Source organism: Python bivittatus, unplaced genomic scaffold, assembly GCF_059951505.1.
Source record: "Python bivittatus isolate LINGU-HERP-01145 unplaced genomic scaffold, Pbiv_v1 ctg000390_np1212, whole genome shotgun sequence".
Taxonomy (NCBI): Eukaryota; Metazoa; Chordata; class Lepidosauria; order Squamata; family Pythonidae; genus Python; species Python bivittatus.
The window spans coordinates 2,217,887-2,230,925 of NW_028277070.1; the positions used below are offsets into that span (position 1 = coordinate 2,217,887).

The 13,039-nt window shown below is 51.6% G+C and overlaps 1 protein-coding gene across 1 annotated transcript in view; it reads right to left on the reverse strand.

Moving 5' to 3' along the window:
- The window catches only part of SCARF2 (scavenger receptor class F member 2), a 51,504-nt gene extending 42,251 nt beyond the window's left edge, over positions 1 to 9,253 (reverse strand). Inside the window, exon 1 of the mRNA XM_088143841.1 lies at positions 8,977 to 9,253. Within this exon, the coding sequence (XP_087999967.1) occupies positions 8,977 to 9,149 (173 nt within the window). The 5' untranslated portion in view covers positions 9,150 to 9,253. The remainder of the gene's footprint in view (positions 1 to 8,976) is intronic.
- Between the last annotated feature and the right edge of the window lie 3,786 nt (positions 9,254 to 13,039).

Genomic DNA, 13,039 nt, shown 5'->3' on the forward strand with positions numbered 1-13,039 from the left:
CCTGCCACCTGAAGAGGAGCAGCACATGAACACAATAGCTTATACCGAAATAAGGAAATGAGTAAAAATAAAACCTACAGCAACATGACTAAAACCAGGGGGAAACTTCCAACCACAATCCCTTTGCATCATTTCCCTGCTGGCTGCATTCAAGCGTTAATTATCAGCGGCAGCCACCAAAGGTTGCCCATCCCTGATTTGCTAAGACGCATTTAAATAGTGAAAACACTGTGGCATAAGTGCTGAGTGCTGTTTATCAACATAGAGAAAGGGAAGTCCTAACCCCACAACATTAAAACACTGGAAATACTGTTTTGTGACTCCTGGTTCTAAAGGCAAGGAACTGATTCATATCGGGATGGAAGAGCACGAGGGAACTCAGGTCTGTAGATGTACGGCCATTTTATTCCCAGAGTGCTGGAAATTGTATTTCTAAATTTACTCAGGGACACTTCCCAGCTTACTTTATTAATGCAGGCAGCCGAGGAGGGTGCTTCTGGAGGCATCTTTGACTGCTAAATCTCCCCCTCGCTTTGCAGCCCCCCTGGCTGTCCAGCACTCCCCAGTCTGAATAGGGAATTCCAGTGGGACCGGTTTCATCTTCCTTCAGGATGAATGGGAACTTGAGAGGCCAGGGAGGCTGCAGGGCACAGGAGTGAAGATGCCCAGGAGGAAAGACAGAAGACGCTCCCCTCATGCATCTTTTAGCCCTTGTGCCTCTTGAATAAATGCAGGAAAACTGCACTCTGCCAAAAAGAATTTCCCTTGGAAACAGATTCCAGAAGCAAACTGCCCCAACCATCAGACCAGGGAGTAAAAATCGGTAGGGAAAAAAATGCGGGAGAATTCTTTCTGCAGGGTCTTGAAAATAAATGTCAGACTCTGAGTTGTAAAAGCAGTTGCTTCTAAAAACAGCTGACAAACCAAAACTCTTCTCCCTCAGCTGGCTGTGCACAGGCAGGAAGATAGACAGAGATTTACTAATAAGCGTATTGCATTGACAGCTTCGTAACTGCAAACAGAGAAATCCATCTGTCTGGGGTTTCAGGATGCGGCTGAAAGAATGAGCTTCGTCTGCAGCTGCTGTGGCTGATCTTGAAACTTCTATTTATCCATGGGATTTATACAAAAAATAAAACTCCCTTTCTTTGAACTCTTCTCTTGCTGACTTTATGGACACAGCCATGTAGCTTTCTTGGCCACGGTATGGAAGGGATTTGCCCTTCTCTTCTTCTAAGGTGTTTTTTCAGCTTCCTGATCTAGCCTATACATGCTGGGGGCCTCGTTTAACGACCACAATAGGGACCTGAATATTTGTTGTTAAGCAGGACTGTTGTTAAGCAAGTCACGCCCAATTTTACAACCATTTTTGCCGCAGCCGTTAAGCAAATCATGCAGTCGTTAAGTGAATCATGCAGTTCCTCATTGATTTTACTTGCTGGAAGCCGGCTGGGAAGGTCGCAAATGGTGATCACATGACCCCGGGATGCTGCAACCATCGTAAGTGCGAGCTGGTTGCCAAGCGCCCAAATCCCAATCACTTGACTGCAGGGGTGCTGTGACAGTTGTAAGTGTGAAGACTGGTTGTAAGTCCCTTTGTTCAGCACCACTGTAGCTTCAAATGGTCGCTAAATGAATGGTCATTAAGTGAGGACTACCTGTACTTCCATGCTTAGCCAAGGCCAGCCAGCTCCCACCACCTCTTCCAAAATCGAAAGACTATTTTCTATGGCACTGGACACCATGATTTGGATTTGGAGGCACCACTTTCCAGGGGTATTGGAAAAAGTTCTAGGTGCATGGGAGGAATGGAGTTTTCAAAGTTGGCAGGGTGGAAAAAACCCCAAGCTTTCTCCATCCACCTTCTGGGGTCTCAATGGGATCAGACCTCCCAAGTCTTTATACCAGTTGAAGGGCAGTTTGATGGGGTTCTGCTTGGCTGATGGGATGCTGTATCTGGGACTGACCCTTGGAAGGGACTGGAAACCGTGGCTTGTGCAGAGCACAACTACGCTGTGCTTATATTGGGGGCGCCTACTTCCAGCCTATGGGCCTGACATACCTTCCCAAGGATCTGGGCAGCCCTCCACCCAGAAAACTTGCAGGCCAAGCATGCATCTGGAAGGTCGCTTCCTCCCCTGGATACAAGATTGGTTCGGAGGAGGGTCCACAAGTCCGTAGTGGTGATTCTGGGGTCGAATTAAGACTCAGGAGACCCCAGAATCCAGTGGGTGAGTTTGGAGAAGTGATTCTTTTCAGCCCCATCTACCCTCACCTGTGGGGATCTGGCTTTATTTGATCCCCATCTACATGCTACCTTGAATTCCTAGGGATAAAAGGAAATACACAAATAAGAATGAATGCCCCATGTGGGATATGGAATTTCATCCAAGGAATACGGACTTTATTTCAGATGAGCAGTAAAAACGTTTTATTCTATATAGCTTTTAATTTAAAAAAGGTAGGCAGAAGGTTTGGATCTTGTATTTTCTGATTTTGAATAGCTCTGTTCTCTGTTCTAGCTTCCCCATTCTGCTTCTTCACATCCCCAGGAAGGGCTCTTCAAAGGACGCCTGTTAAATATTCCAACTGATAAAAGAAACGGTAAAAATAGAACAAGCCCGTCAGCAGCCTTTAAAAGAGCTTTTCAAAGCCTCCTCTAGTCTGGGCTCCAGAGTACCGTTTCTACCACCCCATTTCGCGGGGCAGACCACGCAGGCTGGGGATGATGGAAGCTGCAATCCCACATCCTCAGCGGGGATCTAGTTGGGGAAGGCTGATTTACTGCGATGAACAACGCAGCAAAGCCATCTTCAAATGAGGCACTACTACAAATTTATTCTTTTGCACAATTCAGCCTGACCCCACGCCCTCTGACTGAAAGAAGACCTGGCTGAAAAGGGGGCGTCTCTTCCTGTGCCCGGGGTGGCAGCAGAGCATGGCTTGACCTCCGGCCACAGGAGGGGAGGGGCATGTGGCCATCCATCACGGCTTGGCATTCCATTCCCAAGGAGCTTCCCGACAATCAGAGGGGGAATCCCACTGGGTAGCCTCAAGAGACCCTCTTCTCGCTATTGTTGTGACTGACTTTTCACTGGGTTTTCATTTAGTAATTTCATTCACTTCATTCAGTATTCTCAGCAGCAGCAGAAACAAAGAACAATGAAAACCAAAATATACTAAAACATACAACAGTGCTGGAAAGCAGATCAGTGAAGGAAAGTTAAGTATAGCTTGTATAAAAATGCAATGGTCAATGGATATAATCAACTGCCAGCCCAATATGCTTATCTGATGCAGAGGCAGGCCCTTCCCAAGCTTTCTGGGGGAAATCTGAAATGCGAAGAGTGTGCCAAGGGATGGGTGGAGCTCATCCCTTCACAAGTGCCTGCATGGTGGCACAGCCAGGAAAAACACAAAATAGGTGGACCCTGGAAATCACCAAGGGAGGGGTCTGCAGGCACACTGACGCCCCCAATGCCACACTGGCGATGCTGGCAGTGATGCTTAAAATGCTGGGCACCCACGCCCTGAGTCACTCCATGCAACTGGGTGAGGCGTGCCTGTCCGTCATCCAAAGCCAGGTGAGGCTGCGCAAAGGAAGGACCCCCCCCAGGTTTGCTCTTCCAGCCAATCAGCTCCTGCGGCCCCTGGTGCACCTCTGTGGCTTATGGGAGACACATCGCCTGCCCCAGAAGCAGCTGAGCAGAAGCCCAGGCCAGATGCGGGGTTTCTTCTGGGCAAGACACTTATGGAAACAGATGACCTTTTCCTCTGGGTCTGCCTGTCGATTGCCGCTCCATCCCCTGCCTGCACGTGTCTGGACGGGCAGCACGGATACTTCTCAAGCTGCCTCTCTTACTCCGGCTTCTGTCCAGTTTCTGACCATCTGCCACTCAGCGGTGGTTTTCCTGGGAGACAAAAGGAAGCTGGCGCCCAGCCATTTCCCTTCCTTTGCTGGAGAAAATGGAAGGATTATGCCCGTCTGTTTCCGTCTCTGCGCTATCTGCCTCCGTGGGGGAGAGCAGGAACTTTTTAAGATTCTGAGAGAAGATCGTCCCTTTGAGAAGACTTTTTCTTCATATAAAATCAACGGCCCGGGAAACAGGAGCACGCTGAGAACCCCTCCCAAACGCTGCATTTTCATAGATATCTTTGCTGTCTTGAATGAAAAGGATCGTCCTCTTTAAGAGTTTTTAAGATGGAGCCATACTTTGGCGATATCCTGCTAAACATAGTTTGATTGAAGCTTGGGGAGGCTTCCTGTGGTTGAGGGCCCTGTGCAAACTCACACAGAGCCCACCTTTATTCACGAAATATACTAATCAGCATTGTGGTTTCTCTTTCCCCTGCCAAGAAGCCTCTGCTTTTCTACCTTACGTTCAGACACATTTGAGAATTCCTTTTGAATTTCTCTTGGGGATGCTCTCCTTTGAAAGAGATTGAAATGATTGTGGCAATAGCAACTTTCATCACCTATTTACTTCCCATTAAAAGCTAGCTCTCTTTTCCGCAAGTAGTTACACACATTCCAATCAAACAATGACAGGCAGCAGGTTATGTTCAAGACTTTTACAAGTCAAAAGAAAAAAAAATAACACGGAAGAACTTGTTCTGATTCTCCCTACCTTTACTAATTTGGCTTATTATAGATTGCCATGGAGAAAAATCTGTCTAAGAGTTAACACTGACTTGATGGCACATCAGTCAATCAATCAATCAATCAATCAATCAATCAATCAATCAATCAATCAATCACACTTCTGGTCAGGCCCAACAGTTCAGATCCCCACATGCAGAATATTCCACCATTCTCATTTCTCTTAGAAGCTGAGGAGCATAATAACAAGAGTCTTGGGTCAGACAGTGGCTTGCATCTGCAAGGGGTCTGGTTGGGAGAAAGACCTAGGCATGACCTTTATGAACACGCAGTGGGTCAAGGTATGGACCTCTATGGTAACTTAGTCTGTTTCAGCTAGGCTGAAAGCTAAGGGGCCGATGGTATCACACAACAGAACATCTTGGACCCACCGCAAGGTCTGTTTTATCTAACTGATGGAGGAAAAGGCATCTATCTGCATTTAAAGTGGACCTGTCCAGTTATAGGGGTTTTGGTGTCCTGGGTGTAAGAGCTAAGTTCTGTCTGGAAAAGTGTCCCCTAACCCTGTTTTATGCTTACGGAATATCTTTACAGAAACTGACATTAAGCAAAACGATGAACGTCTTTCTAGTTTTATGCTTCCTGCTGCTACGTGGAAGAAGTCTGATACATTAAAGCTTAAAATGTGCTATTCTAGATTGTGGGATATTGCTACATCTGAAAAAATAACATCTAGGGTTAATGTTTCAAAGGGAGTTACAATTGCTTGTATTTTCCCTGTATGGAATAAATGACCTGGGTTACCAATTTGGAGCCGATAAGCTTTTTCGATAAAATCTTCCTTAGCATTGTTATTCCTATCAAAATATAAAATAATTAGTGACATCAGAGACCTTGTGATCCGTATAAGTATGAATCAGTTAAGGAAATTGATTAAGGAAAGGAATTAACGTGCTTTCAATGCCGGTTTATTTCTATGCGTACGGAACTTTAAAAAAATGTAATAAAATGATCTGATTTTTTTGTTTGTTTTGAAGCACACTGCCTTCCATCAAACTGAAAGAATTCGACTAGGAAAACACAGAAGTTGGATTTTTTCCCCCATAAAGAGAAAAACCAAATTGGATTAACGAGTGCCATAGGTGGGAATTCAGCAGAACAGGGAAAACAACAGAAAAGGTATTTCCACACCACACGCAGCTAACCTGCAGAACTCACGGCTGCATGAAAAGATGGCAGACGTTAGCTCAGCTGGCTTGCAAAGGGAAATAGGCCAAATTTATGGAAGACCCAATGTAGAGACATGAGCGTCTCTACAGAAAAGAAAAGAAGACTCTTGTGGCACCTTAAAGATTCAGGCGTTTGAAGAGCAGACGCTGCAGCAGAAAGAAATGGAGCCAAAGGGCTTTGCCCTTTTGTGGAGTAAGGCTGATTTCTAAACCTCTAGAACAGTGTTTTTCAATCTTGGGAGCTTGAAGATGGGTGGACTTCAACTCCCAGAATTCCCCAGCCAGCAAAGCAAAGCTGGCTGGGGAATTCTGGGAGTTGAAGTCCACCCATCTTCAAGCTGCCAAGGTTGAAAAACACTCCTCTAGAATCTTTGCCAGCTAGGGAGAAAAGAAAAAAAAGGAATTAACACAGCCTCAGCCGCACCCCTGGGGATTTGGGGAAACATCGCCCTGGCAGTGAGTTTGACTCACTGAGACATTACTGGTCTCCTTATTTTGTGTCCCCAAAACAGCTCAGGTTTGCAAGCGCCTAAAAGCCGGATAACGCTTGAAAATAAACTTGGAGGTGCTGACAAAAAAACCCCAGCTGCCTCCCCTTTCTTCTGCCCCCAAACCAAAAAAATTACTTGTGGGACAGGGAAGAGGAAAGCCACAGCCAGTTGCTTAGCACCTCCAGGGACTCTGCCTGCCTGTATTCAAATTGTATCCTACCAGAGTTAACCACATCTCTATTTTTAACCCTGAGGGCTACAAACTTGTTTGGGATTTAAATGATCTGCAGCTCCTCTAGGAGCTGAGTTCCACAAGGAGATCCCACTCTTTGCAAATATGCTATGCTTTTACTATGACAGCTTTGCCTGTTTTCTGTACTGGACAACAAAAAGCAGCTAATGAGATTGAAATTATTGAGAATTTCGCACGCCAAAGCCAACACATTCAAACTGAGCTTCGGTGCAAACTCAGAGCCAGTACAGTTGCTGCAAGACACTGTCCCAAGGCTTTGATCTGGGAGCTCCTCTTAGCCCTTTGCTTGGCCCACATTTAACTGCATGGATGTAATAAGGAAGCCGTCCCGGACAGAAAAGGCCTTCAGACCTCCCTTCCCACACAAAAGACGCTCAATGGCAGCTTCACACAACTTACTAAGCCTGGCTTAACAAGGCACAACTGTTGTGCTGATCCAGCAAGCAACGTCCACACACATAAATTATTGTATGGCATCTTGCAGGGGTGGCTGGGCTGGGCTGGGGTAAAAAAGAAGTCAGTACGGCATCTGCGATTGCACAGCTGAAGCCCCACACCTTTTTCGTGCGTGCTGTGGGCTCTGACTGCAAGGCTGCAGATGCCCTCTTGACTGTTTGGACACCCACATACACCTCACCCACGGATTTGTGTGGCTTCATGCGATGCCCAGATACATGCCTACATGCTAAGGCAAGGCCTGGGTTCTTGCCACATGCTGACCCGTAAATTCCCCAGTTAGCCCAACGTGTCAGCCCAGCCCACCAACCAACAGGCTGGGCAGCACCCAAGCCAGAAGAGCCCAGAGCGTTTTGCGTTTCACCTGCGAGCCATGCTGGTTGGCGGGTCAGCGAAAGAGTGCGGAGGAGCCGCGTCCCCAAAGTTGTGGAGAGTGCCAGGTCACTGCCCCTCATCGTATCCACGTTCTGAGGAGGAACTCAATGTGCACATCTGGAGGAGCTAATTTTTATTTGGGGGTCACAGGCTGCTATTACTTCGTCACTGAGCATCAGAAATGTGCTCCAGACAATCAGGTGTCGAGCTGTAGACCCTGCTGCATCTTTCCTGCTGTTGCAAGCAAACTGCCCCCCCCCCCAATTCTTGAAGCCTGCAGTCAGACCATTGGCAAATTGATACCAGCATGAGCACATAATCTGTAGGGGCAAGGGAATTCTGTCATGCCCACAATAGCTAAATTGCATCCTCTCCCTTCTTAGGGGCTTTCTTCCACTGCAAAACAGACATTGTCTTGGTAGGAAAAATGTGGGCCAGAGAGCTTCAATGGCGGGGGGAGCACTCAGCCAGAAATTCCACCGCAGGATCTGCAAAGCCCTCGGCTGAAGAGAGCTTGTTTGCAAGACTTTAAATCAAAAGCAGATGTAGCGTCTCTTTCCATTGGGTTTTAGGTTACACTTGGAAGGGGGATGGTGGCTGGGGGGGGGGCTGTGTTGGTTGTTGTTCTTTGAACCTCATGGAAAAAGGGGGAAACATATTGGGGAAGGGGCGCTCCCAAGACCTCAGTGCCTGCCTTTTATCTTCGGGTTTTTCATTCTGGAAATGTGCACTCCATGGCACAACATGGCTGTCAGCGAACAATGGGGGGCGGGGGGGGGGTTCTTTGGCAAGAGCAGAAAGGGACCGAAACCCGTTTTCTGCACGGGGAGGCGCGGGATGGGTTCGCGCCGCAAAAAGCGGTTTTTGCTGGGGGGAGGGAGGAGGGAGGGAGGGGCGGCTGGGTCTGCGCTGGCGCCCGGCCCTCGGAATTTAAACGCAGGCTTCTGAGAGCGCCGCAACTTGCGCGCCCCTCAAGTGGCCCCCACCCGGCGAGCGCCCCTCGCCCCGGAGGAACAGGAGGGCCCCTCGCGAGGTCTTCGGCAAGGGGAGGGGAGGCCGGGGCAAGGCCGGCACCCGCGGCGGCTGTCAAACTGCGCCCGAGCCACGGCGGCGGCCAGGGGCCCCGGGGCCGTCAGCGGCCAGGGCCCAGCCCCGCGCACAGGGAGCCGCCGCCGCCGCCGCCGCCGCCGCCGCGTGGCCCTTCGGCGGCCCGCGTGCCTCTCTGCCGGCCGGCCTGGCCCCGGCGGAGTGGCTGGAGGCCCCCACCGGCTTCTGCAGCCCCGGGTTGGGAGGGCACTTTGGGCGGGGAGAGCCGGCCGAGGAATGCCCCGCGCCGAGACCCTTCCTCGGCCGTGGCCGCCCTTGGGAGAAGGGGCGGCGGCCCTGCGGGGCTCCCGTTGGAGGAGCCGGAGCCGGAGCAGAAGCAGAAGCAGGAGCTTCGCCCCAAGCAACTCCGGCCCGGCTGGAGCCCCCCGGCCGCCGACGAGGACGAGCGAGAGCAGCCCCGCGCCGACCCCCCGCCCCCTCCTGCGAACGGAGCGCGGGCGACTCCCCGGCGGCGCGCCCTCTTACCCCGGCGCCGGGCAGACGTTCCTCCCGCGCGGACTCAGCTCCTGGGCAGCCCCGCAGCCCAGCAGCAGCAGCAGCAGCAGCGGCGGCAGCAGCAGCAGCAGGGCGAGGGGCAGAAGCGGCCCGCCGGCCCCCGCGCCCGCGCCGGCGTGCCGGGCCCTCCGCGGCGTCTCCATGCGTGCGGAGCAGCGCTCTCCTCCAGCCCTCTCGGGGCAACTCGCTTCCCCGACGGCGGCAGCGGCGGCGGCTCCTCCTGGCTGCGCCAGGATCCCAGCCGGAAGCTGCAGTGCGAGAGCCTCCGCCGCCGCCGCCGCCGCCGCCGCCCCCTCGCCCCTCGCGGCGGCAGCAGGAGGGGCGGCCGGCCAGCCAGGAAATGCCGCCCGGCTTCCCCGCGCGCCTGAGCCCGGCCAGGCGCTCCGGCCGGCGGACACGCGACGGCGCGGCGGGCTGGAGGGCTCGGAGCGCGGAGGAAGCCCGCTCGGGCGGGAGGGGCAGAGGCGCGGGCGCCGGCGGGCCGGCAGCTGCCGAGGCAGGCCTGAGCGCGGCCCCGGCCCCGGCCCTCCGTGCCCCCGCCGAAGCCGGCCGCTCTCTGCCCCTTCCGGAGCGGGCGCGCGATCCTTTCTCCGCGACCCTGCGCGGAGCTCGCGGCGGCTCGGTGCGGTTCCCCTGCGAGGTAGGCTGCCCTGGAACCAGCAGTTACGGGTGTCGTGTGGACGGACACCCTTCGGCGCTGCGGGACCTTTGCAGGCGTGCCTAGGATTGGGCGATGCGGGAATCCGTGGGCTTCTCTCAAGGAGCCGTCCGCGCTGCCCGGATCTTAGGGAGTAACCTAGTTTGAGGGCTTAAACCTAAACGCAGGTTAAGGGCAGGGAAGCGATGTGTTCACAGAAAGGGATGCCCAACGAAAATCGCGGAACTGAAGCAGAAGCACAACCTATTCACCCCCCTTTAAACACTTTGGACTCTGGAGCCCCAGATTTTGCTCCAGAGCTTCACCTGGCGGTGCCCCCCAGCTTGTCTGCAAAGCCAAGCAGGACTGGGCCTCTCTGATACTTGGAGGAGACACTTCCTGGAAGTCCCAAGGCTTTAGTCTAACTGGGAAATTAGGAAACACCAAGAGCCGGGCTTGACCTGGAGGCCACCTTACTTTTGTCACAGCCGATGACAGCGCCTAGTGGATGCTCTGGCGAGGCTACCTGGGCGAAAAGCCACAGGTCAAAGCCTGTCCCAGACGAAGACACAGCAGTGGCCAAGCGCTTCCACCCCATTGCACGGACTGTCCGTGAAGCCCCCAGCTTGACAAAACCCGACCACTTTTGACCTGCTGAGACGAGAAGCCCCTTCCATGTATCACATTTCTCTCGTGTAAGAGCAGAAAGGGCTGCACGCCTGAACAGGCTCCCTCCCCAACCATTGCTTGGGCTTTTTGGTGTCGGCGCAGTCTTCTGAAGACGAGTGGCCCACCTCTGAGACTCAGCAGAGCGCCTTCCCCTCTGCCCGGCTGCTCGCCCTCAGATCCGACCTGCTGAACTGGTGCCGCCACTGCTGCCAGGGCTGGGGGAGATGGCTGCTCTTCCAGCCCAGCCCCTCCGGACAGCTGGATTCCCACGTGTGAAGCTGCTGCGTGGCTCGCTGGCGTGACGCAGGGTGGAGCCAGCCAAGTGTGACTCGAACAAATGGTGGCTATGGCAAGCTGGATCTTGGCATAGTGAATCCAACCAAGGAATGCTGGTTGTTTCTCTCTCTCTTGACCCAGGGATGCCTGTCGGGGGGAAGTGCCCCCCTCGTTCTCTGGTTTGAATTGGGCGGTGGAAGGCAGGCAGGCAGGCAGGCAGGCAGGCAGGCAGGCAGGCAGGCAGGCAGGCAGGCAGGCAGGACATTCAGTGCTATACATATTTCTGCATTTGCTTTTCTTCTTCTTTGGTCTATGGGGTAGGGCCTCTCCTCTCATGATTTGTGAAGCATATCCAAGGATGATTCTAAAAACCTTTATTGGTAAACCAGTTTTAATTCCACTATTAATTTATTGATTTAATTAACTACCATTTTATCATTTTATTAATACATTATTAATTAGTTAATTAAATATAAAAATAATTTAATTCCAGTAAATGGGAGCACTGTATGTTCTCTTTGCTACAGTGCTGGAAGAATTGGGGCATCTGTACTGGTCATGGAAGTGCACTCTGCCCATGCTCAAAAGCAGCCTTGTTTTTGCTTTTGTCTGTAATGGTTCTGAGCAGTGTCCAGCTTGCCCGACTCTGACTGTCATTTGTTGAAACCATCAAAGCAAAGATCTGCCCATCTCCAGGCCTGCAATCTCCAGTGGTTGCAAGCCCCTTCCCCAATTGCCTGGGTTTGCTTCTGATCATTAGAGTCCAACCAGGAGCAAAATACTAGTGGCTCTGAGCTCATTAGCCCTCATCCTCTTGGGGATCATGTAGGGTGATCAATTTCCAGGAGAACCCGGGAACTGCTGAAGAAGGATCTGCCTGGTGGCTCAGCTGGTGTGAGCTTCCTGTCCTAGGATCCTAGAAATCCCCGGATGTGATCTGCAACTCTACATTTTTTTCACCCAATCGACTCTTTTTCTGTTTGATGAAAACATGCCTTTGAAATTTTATCAAAGGAGAAGAGAATTTGAGAAATTCTCTCAGTTGGAGTGAAATGTTCTGGATGAAGCCAAAGGGGACTCTAAAGATCTGTCAGAAACTTTAAACTGGTTGAACAGTCAACCAAATGGAAAATGCAATTCACTCTAAGTTAATGCTCAGACCCCTCCCCTCCATTAATGTCTGTACCAGTGCTTCTGAACCTTAGCAACTTTAAGATATGTGGACTTCAACTCCCAGAATTCCCCAGCCAGAGACCCTTTTCTCCGTTTCTTAAAATACCAGGACTGGATGAAACTGGAGGGAGATGTAGGATGGACAAAAAGACGGTTCTTAACCTGTGGAATTCACTGCCACAAGATAGGATGGCCACCAATTAGGATGAGTTTGAAATAGGATTGGATAAATTCTTGGAGGACAGGTTTATGGACCAGTTTTGGTCTTGACTCTGGATTGTCAGCAGCACATGTCCAAACAGCAGTTGTAGAGGAACAGGAGCAGGAGAGGAGCGTGTTAGCCTGAAGGCATCTGCTTGGCCGCTGTGGGAAAAGGATGTTAAGCTAAAGAGGGCTTTGGCATGATCCTGCAGTGCGGTTCTTAGGGTCTTATGTCTTGCACAATGTAATTCTCTATGGTCTGCAGCCTCTCTGGCTTCCCGCTGTGCCTTTAAATCAGGGGGACCTGCTCTGACTTTTCCAGGTTGTGAAGTGTGGGCTGCCCTTCCGTCTTCTGCAGTCTGGATGGCACCAGGAGCAACACCCTTGGCCACCTCTGGCAATCGAGTCAGCTCAAGAGGCACCAAGAGAAACCCAAAAGCTTCTCCAGCACCTGAGGAGCAGAAGCCAGGCGTGGTTCAGGCACCTCCAGGAGAGCGCGCAGAAGTCTCGCAACGCTGCAGCCTGGTACTAAAAGACTGCTGGGCAGTGAAGGACTCTCAAAACCATTACACACGTTTCGTTACGTTGTCCATTTTATGCTGGCACACAGAGTTGATAACCCCAAATGGCCATTCCGATCAATTTTACTTTTTACTTTCAGATATTCATGACTTCATTATTCTAAACGCAGCTAAATTCTGCCATCCACACACAACGCGCACACCTGACTGACTGATATGCAGAGTTAATTTTATGATTGGCTCAGAGGGAGAGTGGTACAATGTGCTGGTCTTTGACTGCAATAAAGGTTTCTTCTGTGGCGAAAGGAGGGCCCAGCACCCGGTGCAGTGCAGGCCAGCAACTCTGGCCCCCGTCCTGCCTGCAGGGCTGCTTGGCCCTGCGTCCCGGGATTGCAGACGAGTTCCGCCTTCTCCTTCCGTGGCTGGGCTCTCCCGAATGGAGCGATGCACTGCCATCCAGTGGAAACCTGGACTGCAGGCTGAAGCAGAAAAGCTCTGCTGAGCGCAGCAACAGCCGTCTGGGAGGAGCCCTGTGGCTGACGGTGACAGGAACGAT